The 20,176-nt window shown below is 43.4% G+C and overlaps 1 protein-coding gene across 5 annotated transcripts in view; it reads right to left on the bottom strand.

The window, feature by feature from the left end:
* Nucleotides 1-20,142, bottom strand: part of CBX5 (chromobox 5) — a 48,199-nt gene extending 28,057 nt beyond the window's left edge. For 2 of the 5 annotated variants that reach the window (XM_088469204.1, XM_088469203.1), the window contains exons 1-2: nucleotides 19,872-20,019; nucleotides 14,415-14,471 (exon numbers count right to left, since the gene is read on the bottom strand). In XM_088469204.1, coding sequence (XP_088325330.1) covers nucleotides 14,415-14,439 — 25 coding nt within the window. In that variant the 5' untranslated portion in view covers nucleotides 14,440-14,471; nucleotides 19,872-20,019. Of the gene's footprint in view, nucleotides 1-14,414; nucleotides 14,472-19,619; nucleotides 19,718-19,871; nucleotides 20,020-20,040 lie in introns of those variants that run through there. The other 3 variants (XM_088469202.1, XM_088469200.1, XM_088469201.1) reach the window with 3 other exon arrangements.
* Between the last annotated feature and the right edge of the window lie 34 nt (nucleotides 20,143-20,176).

Genomic DNA, 20,176 nt, shown 5'->3' on the forward strand with positions numbered 1-20,176 from the left:
GTATACCCTGGCCCCGATGGTGGGCGGCCATAATTGTTATCACCTTGATGAACACTCTCGGAGCCGTGGAAAGGCCAAAAGACAACGCCCGAAAATGGTAGTGATGTTGCAGGATAGCAAACCTTAGATACCGCTGGTGTGCAGGTGCTATGGGCACGTGGAGATAGGCGTCCTGGATATCCAGGGAGACCATGTAATCCCCGCGTTCCATCGCCAGAATGATGGAACGTAACGTTTCCATCCTGAACTTGGGAACTCTGAGGTATTTGTTCAGAGACTTCAAATTCAGGATAGGGTGATGAGAACCATTGGGATTCTGTACCAGAAACAGAGTAGAATAGTACCCGGTCCCACGTTGAGACTGCGGAACGGGAACAATGACCCCTGCTTGTAGCAAGGATTGTATAGCCACCTGAATCTGGGAAGCTTTGGTCTTGTCCAGAGAAGGACTCTGAGAGACTACTTCTCGAACCCAGGCATCCGTGGTGGTATTGTGCTAACACTGGGAGAATTTGAGAAGTCGGCCTCCCACTCTGAGGTCCCCCAGAGGGAGGCACGTCCCATCAGGCAGCAGGTTTATCCTCCTGCTTGGAAGAAGGGCGCCGAGCACTCCAGGCTTGCTTCTTGGGTTTAGAAGTGGTCTTAGCCGCTGACTGCCTCGGGAAGGACTGACCTTTTGCCTTACCCTGAACCCGAAAGGTCTGGTCTAGTGGACTGACGGGGTATTCCTCCGATTGTTGGGGAGCCCGCCGCCACCGCTAGCAGCCCCCGGTCTGTCCCCTAGAACCGGGGGCAAAGGACTGCATTTATAGTAAGACCCTGCGTGCCGGCGACTCTGGCAGCAGTCCAGGGAGGTCCCCAGAGTCCGGCTAGTATGGACTCTGGCCTCCCGCCGCGATCCCAAGTGCGATACTGGCGTCGCGGCGCCAGCGGGGAGTAAGAGCGGCAGCGTGGGGGTCTGTACAGACAGCCCTTCGCTGTCACACTGAAGAGCCCCTGTTAAAAATAAAAACTAACGGGCTCTTTTTTTTAAAATGAAAAAGCTTTGGGGGCTGCTCCTGCAGCCCCCCTGCGCAGGGTGACCCGACTCCGGCCGGGCACCAACTCAAACTGAGGTGCCTGTGGCTCGTGGGCGGGGTATAGAGGAGGATGGACCCAAGAGCATCCTGGGAGCAGCTAAAGCTTTAACTGCGTGGCGCCGGTGGATCCAGATCCAGCTATACCCAAAGGTCAACTCTGTGGACCCCCTATGGACCCTGAAGTAGAAACATTATACAATATCTGTGAGCCTGCAGGTGGGTACACACCTGACTGATCTGCAGATATAACTGCAGACTGTGCAGAACATATGTTCTGCATAGAGACTGCCAGATTCGTCGTGACTAGCATCACAACTGGGCGGGCATTTACATGCGCCGCCCAGTTGAGCTGTCAATCACCGTCGGCCCCTGCAGCACGATGAGACCGCCCGTACACACAGCACAATGTGCAGATATATCTGCCATCGGCTATGAAGCATGGCTGACATGATGTGTCTGTGAACACAATGTAATGGCCATTCAATTGAATGGCCGATATGTTGGCCAGTGTGTACCCAGTTTTAGTTTAGAAGACTATGCAATGACTGGGCTCCTTTGCAGCAAAGTTGTTTAGTCTGATCACTGAGTAGCACACACGTCTGTGGAATGTATCCCAGTGCTTCCTAAACAAATTCCTGATGCCCCACTCACAGTCCACGTAGTAAGCATATCCATGCAAGAGCATAGGTGGCTTAATTATCACCTCAGTCAGTTTGATTTATAAACCTGTGCTGAAGTAGGGATATCCCTAATGTCTGTACTGTGAGGGGGTCATGTGGAGCAGGTTTGAGAAACAAGTCTAGCCTACAGTCTCCCACCAAAACTCAATTTGATTACATTTTCTGCAAGTGTTAATTCTGTGCATGATTTGATCACTAAAAGATCCAAAAAGTCTACATGAAATATTGAAGATTATAACGCATATATGGACAGATTAGGTTAGTAGCGGGTTGTATTACGTGGTCTATTGTCCTAGTTAAAGTGCCCAAAGCTATTCAATTAAAGAACAGAGAGTAAAGTCATGGCAACAAACGCTGATTTCTGATCACACCTCTTGGGAAATAAAAGTTGACTGCTGCCTGACAGCTTGTCACAGGTCTCTAATTGGATAGTTCTGAGCACTTTACCCTGGAGAAGAGAATGTACAATACAACCTGTAGCTAACTGACTTTGGGCCTGATTGAACATGGATCGCAACTGCGATAAGACACGTAATCGGCCGATTGTTGCGTTCAGCACATGCAGTGCGTGCTCGAACCAGCCACTGCGATCACAGAGACTACACAGACCCATCGCAGAGTGATTCACAGGAAGTACGGTTTGTGGGTGGTGACCAAGGGGGGGGGGGGTCGGCGAAACGCAGGCGTACCAGTGCGTTTGAATGCCGTCGCAGGGGCGTGCATAAATTAGGCACTGCGATGCCATACGCAGCTTGTGTACTCGCTGCGTGCGAAGAGGTTAGCAATTCCTACCTATATCATGAGAACCAGGGGTATGGCCCTGTAGTTGCAAATTAAAATTTAAAAGGGGAGCTGAAAATAAAATAAGGTCAGAGTTTGTGCAAGTGTGCATGAGGCTGCAATCGTACTCGATATTACCGATTGTTTTGCAGTCTTGCCACGTATTACGGATGTGTGTAAGGTAAAGTGGGCGTCCTTATGTTGTGCTGCGACGGCATAGCGATAGTAGGATAAGCATACTATCGCAGTGAGACTGCGTGCGTAATCGCTATTGCAATCACAGTTGTGATCCTTGCTGAATCAGGCCCTCTGCCCCATACTGTTGTTTGCAGTTACTGGATGCATGGGCTATGAATTGACATGGACTATGAATTTTAGTTTACTGACAATTATTGAGATAGCACTAATCTGCCCTTCCCTTATTAGAACTGCATTATGAAAGAATAGACATCCAGACAACTGCTACGTTGGTTCCTAAAAAGGTATTTCTGAGTTCATCATAAAACAAAAAACAATTCTTTGGTCAATATTAGATGTATTACATATATAAATATATAATCCTTCTATGTAAGCAGTTTTGCTCTCCATTTATCCTATTTGCATGGTGGACAAAGGAAGGAATATGATGCCAAATTACCTTATTGGGCCTAATAGAGAACTGGTCCTTTAACTGCCTATTATGCACTTTGGCATTTTGTCTTATGGCCCTCCCTGGTGTCTAGGGGAGCACTTGTCCAGGGCAACAAAGTTGAGGCCAAACTACCCTACAGTGCTGAGGCGTAGATGCCTTTATATGTGCATTTTGGTGGAAACAGCTGATCACTTTTTGTCAAAATATAGTGACAAATGTCCAGTGATAGATCAGTAGCTGGACTAGCATCCACACACAAATGTGTCTTAATATACAGTATGCCTTTCTTGCTGTATTATGTCTTGTTATGATGAACCTCCACACTCCCTTCTCCGATTATTATACAGATGTATTTAAAATTGTCAACTTGACAAAAGCTGTTGATCAGCTTCGGCTGTACTTTTGGGGAGGACGCCTTTTGATCTATCTGTATACTCCAGTGGTCTCCAGGAATATGAGGCTTCCATTATATTTCTACCTCTACAGATTAGCGGCAAATCACTGCCATGGCAGGAAATCATATACTTACTCAGGGATTTCTACCAACTCTGCTAATTATTGGGGATATCATCATAACGAAACAAGGGATTGCTACTGATAAGTAGCAATGTCAAAAAGTGGCTGCCAAAAGTCATTTGCTGGATACTTTAAATACCTATGTGCCTAGAGGCTGTTCTGGTCATACACGTCTGTACACTGGTTGTGACAACTTAAATTAATCCTGGCACCAAAAAGGTTAATATATTGATATATTGTGGTTAAGGAACTCTCATGCAAGTCTATACTAAGCCACTTAGCACAAAAATATAAATAAAATATCACATGTTCTGGTCATAAAACACATACAATGCATGAGTGGTGAGGATTCCATTTTTTACACTTCCATGTCTGTCTGCCCTACAACTGAAAGGGTTAAGCCTGATCAATGTTCCCCACCTCCTCCATCTGGCTAGAAAGCAGCATAGAGAAAGGGAGAGGAGAGCTGCAGGAGGCTGGCCTCCCCTCCCCCACAAGTCTGTGGGGGAGGGTAAGTGAAGGAGAGGAAATCAGATACAGCCTCTGTTGAGGACAGAGGAGCTACAAAGCTATGTAGTCTGGCTGCAGACTCACATATGTACAAGATAATTGGTTATAATTCTTGCTAAGGGCCCAGCCTTAAGACTGCAGCTCATGCAACACTTACAAGCGTGCACACAGTATAAATTAGTTATTACAATAAAGCATTATAACTCACTTAATATAAATCTTGATATCAATTTTCAGGACTCTCTTATTTGAAATTGGAGCCCCCTCCCACACCCAAACTTAAATGACTTTGTAAGGACACTCATATGTAAGTAACCTTGTAGCCACTTACATCTACTAAATATTGTCTAATTCAAGCACCACAAATGATGAATACAGACGTCATGGCAGCTCCACAGCAGCGACTAACTGCTATATTTATGCTGCTCAGCAATAATGTAGTTTTCCCTTTCAAGCAGTTATGTGGCTGCTAATACCATGTCACAAATCACTGTTTCCAGCGCAAAACATCAATTAGTAAAAAAACATGAACATGAAATAGTCAAGTCTGAATCAGCAATGGAGAGGGACCTGCTGGCATTAAGTCGCTGTGTATAAACCAGCAGTGTCCCACCAGCAGGCACAACGAGCGACGTCTGCGGCACTGCACTCCCAGTCCAATAGTGAGTCTGACAAAATGCACTAGCACTGCTCCCACGCATGACGTTATAACACTCTTATTACCGTGGCCAGAGCGGTGTAGGGTTTCATTATAGTACGGCTGTGGCCACAGTAACAGCACACTGTATTATAATAAGCTGCCTGTCATTGCAGAGAGCTTGTTCTTGATTTTCCTGCACTGGGGAGAAGAGGAGGAGACCCAGCTGGTAAACGTTACAGGAGCACAGGCTGGCCATCTGACTGGTGAGCCAAAATCAGGAAAACTGGGCTAGTAAATGGGGAGTAAATGTTCCCACACTGCAAAACTGAAAACCCGCTTGGTGGTTCTTCTAACAAAGCATCATGAAACACGTGTAGTACAGAAAAAAAAAATGGATTAAGTGATCAAAGGCCCCCCCCCCCCCCCCCCGAGTACTGAAATGTTATATGGCTATTTTCTAATCCAGCTTTCGGTTATCTTAATGTTCCCATAGCCTCATAAAGCAACAGTAACAAAGGCATATAGTGCCAGAGATGGGGTGAAGTAGGAGATCCTGAATTCTGAAAGCACATTACCCATGCAGAAAAAAAAAAAACTTATTAAAATTTGAAGGGGATGTTTATCAGTGTTGCTTTGTGTATGAAGAAAATACTAACTATGTGGGGAGACTAACAATGGCTTTCACCTCACCACCAGTCGATGAAATGTACTTCACACGGAAGTATACTCATTATTGCTGACCGGAATACTATTGACAACGTAAACACGTCTTGTATAGGGTAATTATTTATTGAGCCTAATGTGAATGAAACACCTATGAAAAGGAGACAGGATTTGAAGCAGTTGTGTAGTCTGCAGCTACAGGGACTGCTAGGAAGGGAATCAGGACAAAGAACAGCAGGCGCTCTGTTCTGCTGTCTCTATGTGCGCACATGCTTTCAGTGCAAAGGGACACAATGCTTATGTCTGCTCACCTCGATTTTCTTACAAACTATATTCCTGTACAAAATGTACAGAGAAAAATGTAGCAAATGCTGAGGTGTATCAGGATGACCAAAGCATTTTAGGTCATTTCTATATACAAATTGTCTTTACACAGTAATGCTGGGCATCCACTATACAATTATCTGTCAGATCTCTGTCCAATCCGGCTGGTTGGAATGGAAACCTGGTAATGTATGGGAGCAAATGACAGTCGATCATACGATTTTAAACACTGGAAAACGGACAAAAAACAATTGTTTAAATTGGTTAAATTTGTGTGTTTTAACCAATTTGTCTGAACGACCAGTGTTTGCGAGCAAATGGTCGGTTGTCATTTGCTCCCATACATTAGCAGATTTTCATTTTAACCAGCCAGATTGGACAGACATCTGACAGATAATTGTATAGTGCATGCCCAGCATTAGATACATTTACTGTAAATGTTTTGCGTAACAAGCTTGCAGCAGCAAGTCAGGCTAATAAATACAGACACTTATGGTACATACACACGGTCAGATCTGTAAGAAAAACGACGAACGATAAACGATAAACGATTTTACCAATGATTTCATGAACTACGAACGATTTTTGACAGTATTAAAATGAGTTAAAATCTGACTGCAAACACATCAGATGTCTGATATCGTTATCTGACAAATGGGAACGCGCATCGTTCATCGTTGCAGGGACACGTCAGATTTTCTTTCAGATATGAACGATTTTTAAAATCGTTATTGTACAAATCTGAAGGAAAATCTGACCGTGTGTATGCACCATTAACATGTTTCTAGAGCACAGGTGGGCAATAATCAGCCCCCCAGAAGTTGTTGAACTACCCAGTATGCCTTGCAACAGTTTTAGCATGGTCAAATAGAAAGACAGTGGCAAGGCGTGCTGGGATGTGTAGTTCTTCAGTTTACACAGAGTATAACAGGGACAGGCATATGACAATGTTACTTGTAGACAGCAAGGTAGTTATTACATTCAAAAGATCTGCTGCTTTGTCACTTTATGTCATTGTACACATCAGTGTTCACTTTAAGGGCCAAATGTAATGGTTTTGCCTTAAAACTAATTGCCACTTTGTGTCGTATTCAATTAGCCGCAAAAAGTCCCGTACTTTTCACCAACATCGCTGGTTTTCAATACGAAAAAGAATCGCGGGCGTCCCCGCTTATCCCTATATTCAATTAGAAATTGGCGAAAATGGGGCCTGGCGAAAAGTAATATGCGAAAAAGTGCTATCAGATTTGTGAAAATCAGCCTGTCACCCCCCAAAAGATGCACTGACATTGGGGTTCACTCTAGTTACCCCCGAATAGGCCTGCTGAAAGAATTTGTGGTACTTAACTTAAATGGTCTCAATAACTGCTGTTTAGCACCTTTGCAGAAGTGATGAAGAATAGCATTTCGCAGTTATTTTTTTAAGAAAATAAGTAGTCCCAGCAAATTTGGGGTACCTGAAAATGGGGGCAAGCATATTTTTAAGTTGCTAAAGTAAATTTTTAAAAATCATAAAAAATCCACCTACCGCAAGCACCTGCAAACTTAAAAACACCTGGGACATACTTGGGGACCCCCCTGGAGTCTATTTCACTAGTTTTTAAGTTTGTCCCCCAACTTTGGACTTTTTCGCTCCCAAACTAAAGTACTTTTTTGGGGTGATCGAAGGACTTTTTTGAACTTTTTTTTAACGCAGTTTACCTTTAGGGGACTGTCCCAAGGGTGCAGGGGGTTCCCGCTGCTTTGCACCCCAAAACCCCAATTCTGCACTTTTATTCGACACCTATTCATAGGCGAAAATTTATTGCAGGTCCCATTGCATTGAGTTTCCGCACCGGCGAAAAGTCTTTGGAATTGAATATGGAGGAAACTTTTTGCATGGCGAATTGACGTCACCGGCAATACTTTTCTGCAGAAACTGACTTGAATACGGCCCTTTATATCTAGTGATTATCTCACATTTTGGTCCAAGTATTAAAAGTCAATAGTTTGGCGCAAAAATGGGTGGCATAATGCAGAGGTTCCCAAACACGGGCCTCAAGGCATCCAATACCCCTTTTACACCAGAGCTAAAACCCAGGTTGTTGCAGGGTTAACCCGGTTAGCTCCTTGGTGTAAAAGGGGACAGGGTTGAATTCCCGGGTTGGCAATCCAACCCAGGTAACATGCAGGGTTTTACATGGGAATAACCCATAAAACCCTGCAGTGTAAACGGAGCGATACGGGTCACAATGACCTGGATCGTGCCACATACCTGCCGATTGGCCAGCTTCAGTGGCGCTTGGAGAGGATGTCATCCCAAACGTCCACTTCAACGCCGGAAAAGCCGGGTCACTGCAGACCCGGCTCCGGTGTGAACGGCGTTGACTCAGGAATATCCTGGGTCGGCGCCGGCTAAATTCCAGATCTTATCCAGTTTTGAAACCGTTCCAACCTCCGGGTCAGACCCGGAATTTAAACATAAAAGCGGTATAACAGTCCAGGTTTTACAGATATCCATGCTTGACCACAAGTGACTTAATTAGTACCCCAGTCAATTTGATTTAACCACCTGTGCTCAACCATGGATGTCTCTAAAACCGGAACTGTTGGGAAGTCCATATTTTGGGAACATCCAGCATAGTGGTTAGCACTACTGCCTCACAGCACTGAGGTCTTGGTTTCAATTCCCACCATGACCTTAACTGTGAGTTTGTATGTTCTCCCTGTACTTGCGTGGGATTCATCTGGGCACTCCTGTTTCGTTGCACAATACAAAAACATACTAGTAGCAGAGGTTCCCAAAAGAGGTCCTCAAAGCTCCCCAACAGTTCAGGTTTTAGAGATATCCATGGTTAAGCACAGGTGGTTAAATTAAATTAAAGTACTAATTAAGTCACCTGTGGTCAAGCATGGATATCCTTAAAACCTGGACTGTTAGGATGCCTTGACGACTAAGTTTGGGAACATCTGTAGTAGGTTAATTGGTTTCTGACAAAAAAAAAAAAAAGTTTACCCTTTTGACTGTCTACATGTGCTAGGGAATCTGGAAAGTGAGCTCCACCGAGTCAGGGACAGATGTGAATGGCCGAATATTCTCTGTAAAGCGCTGCGGAAATTTGTGAACTATATAAATAACGGGTAATAAATAATGAACAAAATAGTCCAAACCACAGTGGGAAAAGGCCTATACATATATATTCTGACCAGCATTAACTTTGATAGGAAATCTGCAGTGTTAATGCTGGTTAAAATACAACTGAATTCTAATGGAGACTTTCAATAGGTATACATATAGACCGATATCCTATTAGGCCCGATAAGTCATCGGTGAAAAAATAGGGATTTAATAAACCCCGCTTTTCGAAAATGTTTTTTTTCTCCATATTATATTATTTCAGATTAAAAAATAGAATATTTCTCATGAAAACACATAGGATCTGTGATAAGCTCACAGGCCTGTGTGTTTTCTCCATTTTGGTGGTGAAAAAACTGCACTTTTCGAGCACTATTTTCTGGGACACATCAGGTCCCGAAAAAAATCCACGGTAAGTGCCAGCGTCGGGCAGCACTTCAGGGCTAGTTGGATAGCCCCACGAAGATCCATTAGCATGCTGCTAATTAGATACCATCCATGGTCTCTCAAAACCTTCTTTCAGCGTAGTGTACCTTTGTTCTGTTAAAGTTCAATATTTTGTCTATGCTTTTAACTAGTGTTGAAGGAGTCCTGTGACACAATCCCTTATTTAACTAGACTACTATGCAACACTGAGGTATCTATAAAAATACTAACATTAGCGATAAGGGGAGCCGTTAGTGCTGGCACACTATCGCGAACGCTATATCACACAGCCTAGGACATTATTTACAAAGCAGCAGCCTCCTGGTGGGTTGGAGGTGAAAATGTAAAATGGCACTCTCAGGCAGTGTAAAGTCAGACATGCTTTACACCGACTGCGAGTGCCACTTTGAATTTCCACCTCCAACCAGTCTGGAAGCGGTGCTTTTTAAATAAATCACTTATATTGAATTTAAGGATCCATTACCAAGTGTTAATTCCATGAATCAGAAGGGATAGTACCTGCCTATGTGACATCTTACCCCAAAAGGAGAAACAGCAGGATATCTATTGTCATCTTCCCTTGCTGGGTCATTGGAAAATTAATTGTGTAAGAAAGTTTTTATGTCTAAGGAAAAATTTTTTATTTCTGAATGACAATTTTTTTTTAATAAATACATTGTTCAAAAGCATCTAATGGTAGGCCATTGGGCCATTTCTTGGGTGTCTTTTCTTTGGTGAGCGGGTCTTTTTTAGAGATTTATTCGAGTCTATGAAATCTACTATCAACTCATTGGATTATCAGCAAATGAAGAATAATTGAATATGAACAATATCGGTCAATAAAAGATCTTTGTTTGGACATTTTATGTGTTATCAAAAAGATTCTATACACAAGTATCCACATTGCGCCCTCTAATATTGTTATATATATATATATATATATATATATATATACACACATACATGCAATAAATACAATAAAGTGGGTCTCTGGAACAGTTGCAATAAACAAAGTGTGTTATTTGTGCAATCTAGCAATGTATTGGATCAATAGGATCCCTTCAAGCTGCTTGATAAAGGAGTCTATTGATCCGAAATAATGCTAGTTTGGTCTCCCATACTAGACTATAGTGTTCATTTTATCACCTTGCATGTAATCATTGAGGACGGCATATTTTAATTTTTATGGGTGGTGGGACTGGAGGCGGCTGAGGGATGATACACTATGAGGCTGCAATTGGCAGGAAAAGACCCAGTATGGGGGGGATACGGAGCAGAACACAGGCAGGATACGGGTTTAGTAGTGTTCATTGTAGCGCTCTGCACATAATCAGTGAGGAGTGCCTATTTTAATTTTGAAGGGCAAATTTTTATACATGACTTATTGCTACAGCTACAGTAGCTATAGTGATACATCACGTCTAAAATGTTGCCCTTCAAAATTAAAATATGCTCCCTCCTCATTGATTATGTGCAGGGCGCTAGAATGAACACTACTAGACCCGTATCCCGCCTGTGTTCTGCTATCCACCATACTGGATCCTCATAGTGTATCATCCCCAAGCCACCTCCAGTCCCACCACCTACTGATGATATATTCCCCGGGCAGGATTCCAGCATTCTGGCTACTCTGCAGCCCCAATACAGTCCTCCAGTGTCCCAGTGTGTATTCTTCTGTATATATTAGAGACAAGGAACTGCAGCTTCTAGCCCAGTAAGTCCCAGGCCTCATCCCCTGCTTGACTTTGACAGCCCCCAGCAGGCTACGCAGAATCGAATCCTGTGGATAGCGGAGGGAGAACGCACTTGACAGTCTCCTCCCCTTCCTCTGCATTTGGAGCATGAGACTGAATGGCAACACAGGACAGCATTGCTTACTGGACAGTCCTGAAGGACCTGTCCCACAGTTAATTCTCGCATAAAATATGTGCAATAGTGCATAAGTGCAATCTCTGGGTATCCAAAGTAACCACCTATATCAGCAAACTTCAAGCATTAATTCTGAATGTCTCACTAACATAACTGTCTTTTCTTCCATCACCTATGTCAGGGGTGGGGAACCTTTTTTCTGCAGAGGGCCATTTTGATATATAACAATATTCGCAGGCCCGGTGCAGGTCACACCCCCATCGTGTGATGTCACACGAGGGCGGGGCCACAATAACCAGTGATTACAGCAATGCACGAGCTGTGAAGATGTTGCGAAAAATACTGTACATATAACTCTGCATCAACTCCAAAAATGTATCTAATGCAGAAAGCATAGGTGGGTTGTTATGTACCAAACTGACAAATAAGTACAAAACGGTCTCATGAAAACACAGAATGCTGTTAACTAATCACAAGAATAGTTAGAAACCATTAAAAAAACCCAACAACATGACAATCATATGTTGTCATGTCTATGATCGTGTAATATTATCCTTTATTTATATGGCGCCACAAAGGGTCTGCGGTGCCTAACATAGATCACCAGACTGACTGTAGGTAGTATTTCTTCAGCTCATAATGAAAAACTCCTGCATTTGTTTGCAAAAGCCAGGTGATTGCCATGTCATTTTAATGTTATTTGTTGTACAAATTATTATTGATGTGATTTTCTTATATGACCGATTCTGACAACAAAAACACAGCAAAATACATTTTAAAAACTCACACAAATCACTCCTGCATGAATCTGCCTGTGATCTAGATGTATTTGTATTGTACACCCACCTGTGATCTAGATGTATTTGTATTGTACTGTAGGTTCCTTTTAGAATTAGCACAACCTTAAACTATGAAACTATTAAACTATGAAAACTACATTATGCCTTTGTAAAAAGCTTTTGAATGCTATGGACCGTATTCATTTAGAGGTGAAAAGTCGGACAAGATTCGCCTGTCGAACTTTCCGCCTCCTTCACCAGTTTCAGAGGCAAAAACTTTTCGTGTGCGTCCCCGCTTTTCGCCCAACTCAATTCCTATAACACGCGAAAACAGAAAAGCGGCGAATGCAGAACAGGCGGGAAGTACTGTCAGAAGTGGGGAAATCAGTCTGTACCCCAAGACAAGATGCACTAACATAGGGAATCAATGTAGATGTGTACTAATATAGTGTTCCCTCTAGCTCCGGCGCGAGGCAGGGCGCCGGAGCTAGAGAGGGCATGTCCGTGCGACCGAGAGGGGGGCGTGGCCATCGAAAAGGGGGCGTGTCTATAAGACGCGTCCCCTTTTCGTCACTCTTGGGGGCGTGCCCGGCACTTACGGACAAGCCGGGCAGCCCCTAAGCCCTGCAGACAGGGAGAATAGATGCCGGGCGCATGCGCCCGGCGTCTATTCTCCGGCGGTGACCGGGTCACCGCACATTTCTTCACCCGCGGGACACTGCGACCCGCGGGTGAAGACGGTTCCCGCAGGCTGTTAGGGCAGGGCGCTTTTTGCCCTCCTTCTGGAGGGCAGGGCGCTTTTTGCCTTCCAGAAAGGTGCAGGGCGCCGCGCCCCGCTAAAACAGCCTAGCGTTCCGCTACTAATAGCCCTAATAAAAGTGTTTGGTGTCCTTAAGTTGTTTAAATGGCTTCTTATTAGCGTCTTTGCATAAGTGGTGAAGAATGGCATAAAGCAGTATTTTTTGGTGAAAACAAGTACTCCAGTCAAATTTGTGGTACTTGAAAATGGGTGCTAGCATATTTCTAGGTCTCAAAAGTGAACTTTTAAAAAATTTCAAAAACGCACCTGCAAGTCTATTTCGCTAGTTTTTATGCTTGTCCCCCCACTTAACTTTTTTGCCCCAAAAATGAAAGCACTTTTTTGGGGTGTTCTTATGTTTGTTTTTTTGCAAGATTTGTCCTTTGGGGGGCTGTGTCAAGGGGTCTGGGTCGTTTCCCCACAAAATAAAGAGTTTGCAATTTTTTTCACCTGCTATTCTTGGGAGAAACTATTTCGCCCATTACATTGCATTGAGTTTCCGCTTAGGCGAATTCCGTCTGGAATGGAATTTGGAGATAAGTTCCGAACAGACGAAAAGAGGCAATAGGCGAAACTTTTTCACCGATTACAGCTTTTCGCCTCTAATTGAATACAGCCCTATAGAGGAAAATCTATCTGTGGCTTTTCTGGGACCTCCTAAAGCACTATTATGTAGTACACTTCATATATGAATTAATTGAAATCCAAAATACCATAGTTTTAAATTCTGTTTAGTTTTGTTTATTATTTGTTGCTAGTCTATACAATGAGAAATTTCATACAGTACTAACATTTTACAGAATCAAAAAGCATTAGAAACTCGTACACCAGAATGTCATTTATTATGCCAATAGCAAGCTTCTTCTATGACACTGGTTAGCAAAGGATAAGGTTATGTGTCCTTTATTACAAAACACACATGTAAACATGTTTTAGGCTTCAGCACCTAGTTAGCAAATGGATTCTGGTCCGCAAATATCTGTTGTCTATCATGGCATTTTTAATGGTGCTACTAGCAAACTGTTAGAAAGCCATGGGCAAACATGCATTGCATTTCATATACCCCCTTAAGTACTGAACAATGTGCTTTATTGTTCCTTTTTGGGTAAAAAAAACCCTTTTCTATTTGAGTGCCATCAGGTACCACATATAGCATATTTTATACAGAGAAAATTGGTACACTTTTTATTCTAAAAAATTCAATATGTTGCTACTTGTAAGAGTATACTGTGTTATGTTCTATTACTCCTAGGGGTAAATTTACCAAGATGGGAGTTCTATTAAGAAGTGCTGTTGCCCATAGCAACCAGATTCCAGGTATTATCTTCTAGAAGGTGCTAGATAAATGAGAAGTAGAATTTGATTGGTTGCTATGGGCAACATCACTTCTAAATAGAACTCCCACTCAGAGTGGCTACTAACTCCAAAACATTAAGCACAAATATTAAATAAATGGATCATCATCACAGACTGGGAAATCCAAAATAGACACCACAATATGTATGCTAATATTTTAACCTATATAAACCACGGTAAAGATCTGGGGAGGAAAGATAGTTATGTCTCAATACAATTAATAAAATCTGCAGTTGGTTTTTTATACCTGGAGAAGTCTCAGTGACGTCCATTATCTACTTCTGAAATGGGTGGAGCCGGAAAACTTGGTGGTGTAAAAAAAAAGAAAAAAAAAAAGACATTTACATGTGAATGGTACCGGGACAACAATTTATTATGCTAGATAACAGACATACTTAAACAAATCTGCTATTAGTGTGAATGGCAGAACATTGGTCTAGAATAGGCATGAACAACTTTGGAAACTCAAATTATAAATTAATCATTGAAAACAGTTTGGTAACAGATTAAGTATTGATGGCTGCCTGCGCCCAATGTCTGCCACACAGATTTAATTGTAAACAAATTGGAAAGTGCAGCAAGACCAACTATTTCCTAATCATCCTAATTTAACATCATCAGATATTCTCAATAAAAAGTTAGTTTACTTCTTTAAACTATGGGCCTGATTCAGCAAAGGTGGCAATTGCCAAGCTGCACGCAGGCAGCTGCATTCGGTATGAAATACCGGCTGAGGCACGGGTGGCAGTTCGATTCCCGGCAGCGGCAGCCCGACAAATGCAGAGATCCCGGCAGCGATAGCCCGACAGCGATGGAAATCCCGATCGTCCCTAGGTAAGTACAAACTAACCTAACCCCCCTTAGGGGTGCCTAACCCTGACCTCCCTCCCTGTGCCTAACCCTAATCCCCCCTCTAAGTGCCTAAACCTAACCCTCCCCACCAACCCCCCCCCGCGGCTGTACGCTCGCGTCGCCAGGCATCCCTCTGACCGGGATGCCGGGCGTCGGTCTCCCGGCATCGGAAAAATTACAGGCGTCTAGATTTAGACGCCTGTCATTTAACCCTCGCCGGGATAAAGCAATCAGAGAGCCGGCTGTCGGGCTTACGTCAGCCGGTTTCCCGATTGAATCCCAGGCAGCTTTGCAAATGCGATCCTTGCAGATATGGTAATGTACAGGAGGCATCACGCCTCCTGCTGCATTACTTATCGGAGCTGTGTTGTCCAACGCAGCATCGGATACTCTGCGGGAACATCGGCCGGCTAAGGTGCCCCATGGGGTCCTGCAAACCGGCTGCCGCAGAGGCCAGGGAACCTCAGTCAGCCGACGGCTGCGACACGCCCCCTCCCACAAACGGCAGCAGACTGTCAATCAATAAGTCTGCTGCCAGTCTGCGTGCGGGATCGCAGACAGGTCAGGGGTCTGTGCAGATACCCGATAATCGGGAATCTGCGTTCAAAAGTGCAGAAGACGACCCTATGTTGGTAATTTAGCTAAACACCTTTTTTGATTGCGGTGTCAACCAGACAATTGTCTAATTTTCATTCATTCTCTCCCCACTGAACTAAACAATCACATTCTATTAAGGGTGAGTTTAGCATCTGAATGACCATTTGGGTGGGGTGAAATTTTACTTTGCTCAGTGGGGTAAAAGCAAAGAATAATAAGACTTCTGCAAGGAAACATGTCCTTAACATTGTCTCCTTGAATCCGGAAGCTTTATGTTAAAAAGAATATTTTAATTGAATCTTGGAGATTTAATCTACATAACAATACACAAAACAATAATTCCTAGTATGGCACATGTAATGAATAACAGAAATGTAGCCCTTAGATTTCACCAGATTCTGTACATCGTGGACTATAAGGCTACATAGGAAATAACTTGTTTTGCCAACATCGCTGCAAAACTATTACCACATAAAGGAGCCACTATAAATACCCATGTGAACTTAGTTTATGACCAAAGAAAACCTAACATTAAACACTACGCCATTTCTGGGTTGCTCTTAAAAAAAAAAAAAAAATTCTAACAATTTAAGTGAAAGCAAGCTATGACAAACTGAACAGGAATCGAAATCTCCAGGACATGTACGTCCAATCGTCACTTATTAAAAGACTTAGGGCCCCAATTATCAACCAGACATTACCCCTTTAGCACTTGCTAAAGGGGTTATAACCTCCTTTCAATATTTAACAAATATCAGTATTCTAAGATAACAGTCGTTTGTCACTGTATGGCTTATGCCATCTTTAGATGGCGAGAGCGATGCGGTCCGCACTGCTGGCAATGGAGACCCGGCATCAGCCTTTCCGGCCTCAGCAAAGCCTCCCAGGCACTGCCGGGTGAAAATGTAATGCGCATACCAGTTACCCGTTGCTGGCAACTATAGGCTGCCAGCAACAGAGCAGATGACGCCGCTAAGGAGATCTCTGGACCTCGATGTAGAGGTAAGTAATGTTGAATACGAGTGGCATATTCGTTAGTATTACTGCGATACTAAACAAAATATGCCACTGCTGTTTAGATACATTCTTAAATGGGGCCCTTAAGATTTTGACCTCTAACATCTGAATAAAAAAAAAATATATATATATATATATCTCTCTCAATAGGCGGCAATCCTGGCGACTTCACAAAAGACAATACTTTTGTGAGTAAGTATATCATATACGAGAGTATTGCGTCTTTTGTGAAGACACCGGGAGTGCCGCCTATTGTTTTATAGATTGTTTCCTTTTCCTTGCTTGGGAAGGGTAATTGAGGAAGGCACTAGGCGCATATTTCAATTTTAGCCAGATGGAGTACTGGCAACAATTGCTCTGTATGTATGTATGTATATATATATTATATATATTTATTTATTATGGTCATTGATTTGTAAAGTGACAATGCTGGATTTATCACAAAGATGTATTGAGTAGTTGTCCAAAAAAGCATTCCGCCCCGTTCATAGAGGCTCCACACCCTCCCACTAGTCATTTAAATAGTTTTGACCATCAAATTCTTTTGATGTGATGGTTAGTTACCATCACATCGAAAGTTTTGATGGTGGGCTTCCGATGTCCATCCCTAGTCTAAGCCAGGTTTCAGCGTGTGTGTTTGCTTGGGGCTATTGAGAAGATCACTGAGGCATAAGGCAGTGACTGCTCACAAAATGTCCCCTCTACCATGACTCATGGTGTTAGTAGAAAGGAATCATTTACATTGTCAACAAATACTGTGGACTTTTTAAAATTCCATTCATGGCTCTTTCACACCTATTTACTAGTGATGTGTTTTTCATTAGTTAACACCTGAAAAGAACATTATTGGATCAATTGTTTCTTATGGGCTTGTTTTTCACACCACCTGCTACCAATACCATACTGTATCGAGAGAAGCATAATGCATTAAAAAACACATTGCAATCTAATCTAAATGCTTTACATTTAATGCATTTTTACCTCATATTTCCAGTCCTCGTGTGTGAACCATTCAAATGTCACAACTCTATAAACTGCAAGCTTACAGCAATTACAGCTTTTGTAAAAATAAATGACATAGGGTTATAATAGTCTTGCCTTCCCAGTTATATCAATGACTGAAAACCACAATCCTACTGAAGTGCTAGGACTTTGCTAACTACAAAACATGCAAACCAATAAACCCAACCACCTACAGACCGTAGTGCCAGATCCAAACACCAGCTAGTAGTGGTGGTCATAAATGATTAAGAATATGGTGGTTAACCATTTAAGGACCTATTTAATCAGTCTGTTAATGGGGGAGATTTATCAAATCTTGGAGAGAAAGTACCAATCAGATCCTAACTGTAGTTTTACAGGCAATTAGAAAAAGAACAGTTGGAGCTGATTGGTTGTTAATTTATCTATCTCCAAAGTTTAATACATCTCCCCCAATACCCCTTAAATTACCCATTATTTCATTGTGCTGTAAAATTAGCATCATTAATAACTAATTTACTGATAGGCAACTCACAGCACAGAATACATATGGGATGCTGATGCTCAGGATCCCAACGCCGGCATCCCGACAGGGTTACAATAGACACTTGTAGGTATTCTAACCTTCCCCCTCTCCTAAGCCTAACCATCCCCTATGCCTGACCCTAACCTCCCCCTCCCCCCTTTGTGCCTAATCCAAACCCCTAACCACAGTACTTACCTTCGGGAACCCGGTGGTCAGGATGACGGTGCCGGTATTCTGACTAATGTTGGGATTCCAGCGTCTGCATTCTGACCGCTGGAATCCCAGATGTTGCCTGTGGCCAACTTGTGTGCAAAGAGGCAAAACTGACTGCAGTGCCAGGCTCTTGTAGACAGTGGAAATGTATACAATGTGATTTCACATATAAAACAGATAGATTGGTAAATCATTAAGTTACAGCCATTAAATTCTGTAACCTGTTATGCTGCCCATGGTGTGCAGTCATTAATGACACTGAATCTTACAATTAACAGGTTTTAGGACACTGATTATAGTACACTGGCTATACAATTAAAGTTATAAAAAACAATTTATGATTTGATAACTTTCCTATAATAGACAAGTACCAAAGATCTCAGTGCAACCTATACTACCAGATTATAGCAGCCAATTTTTTTTTGTAGAATAGCTGTAAGTGTGCATACAGAAGAAGTACAGGCGAGCTGAAAAAATAAATTGTGTTCCGACTTAATTTATCAATGTAATAATTAAGTCGAGTTTTAAATGATTCCAACACCATGGACAGTGCAGAAATATAACATTATCCAGTGGGCGTCCTTATCCATGATAATGGGATCATTAATGACATTCTATTTATTACATAAATGGTACGCGAGGAATAACACATATTACCCAAAGTTTAAATGATTTAGGTCTGTAAACTTCATGATTACTTGAGTGCTTTAAAACAAATCACTAAATGAATTCAGTCAAAAAAGGGCCTCTACTTTAATGTGTATTCATTTAAAAGGGGGGGGGTATTAAATGGAAGACGGTGAACACAATGCCCATGCAGACTCTACAGGTCACCCTTTCAGTATTGGTCTGGCTGCAACCACGGGGGATCAAATCTAAAAAGTACAGTTGTTAATTACAATAAAGCAAAGCCCTTTGCAGCATTCACATGACCCCCACACACCAGCAATTCACAAGGTGTCTAAACAGTATAACCAGGTATGCCACCTGTAGCTGCCCAGGGTGCACCCTGTCGGTGAGCTTCTGGCCTGGCTGACGTGCTGGCACTTGTGGTGCCACAGGTTGCACCTGAGCGAGTTATGTGTGAACGATAGGCTAATAGCAATGCGTGCACACATATCGCTGGTGTGAGCCTGGCAGTGTACGCTAGGCTTTGCCTCCATGTTTGGCAGCGTCTGGATGCGAGCATACCGGTGATACGGGCTACACAGGTGCACAGACTGCCAGCCAGTCACGGGTCCCACTTCATGCCGGCTCCCCGGTTACCTGGGTGAGAATCGCTGCGAGGCCTCGGTACCCGCTCCCCGCACGCTGCCTGCTCTCTGCTGGCACCGGTGCTATGTTCCGCCCCCCCTCTACCAGCTGATAGGAGCCTTTAGCGTCTCCCTGTGCGGCGATTGGTTGCTCACACCTGTCAGTCACGTCTCCCCTCTGCTCTAATCCCTGCTCCTGCCTTCCCACAATGAGCTCGGCGGCTCCCGCAACGGGCCTGACCAGTGAGTGCGGCGGGTGACTCACCTTCCCCGCGCGATAGAGTGATAGCCGTGAGGAACGAAGCTGGAGCAGCGGATGAGTTGCCACTAGCGGAGGGGGCTCTACGCAGCGACCAAACCCCGCCAAAAACAACCCAGCCAGCGCATGCGCAGGCCCGCCCACTGCCCAGTCTCCTCCCCCACACTATGGTTACCACAAATACTTTAATAACAGGTCACCAGCCCCCGGCACTGTTCGCGTGTGACAGGACACCGGCGTATTTGCGCACAGCCAGCAGCGGCCAGGGGATAGGACGGTGCCCTCCTAACGGTAACACATCGTGACTGGGG

Source organism: Taudactylus pleione, unplaced genomic scaffold (assembly GCF_031769625.1).
Source record: "Taudactylus pleione unplaced genomic scaffold, aTauple2 ptg000089l, whole genome shotgun sequence".
NCBI classification, from domain to species: Eukaryota; Metazoa; Chordata; class Amphibia; order Anura; family Myobatrachidae; genus Taudactylus; species Taudactylus pleione.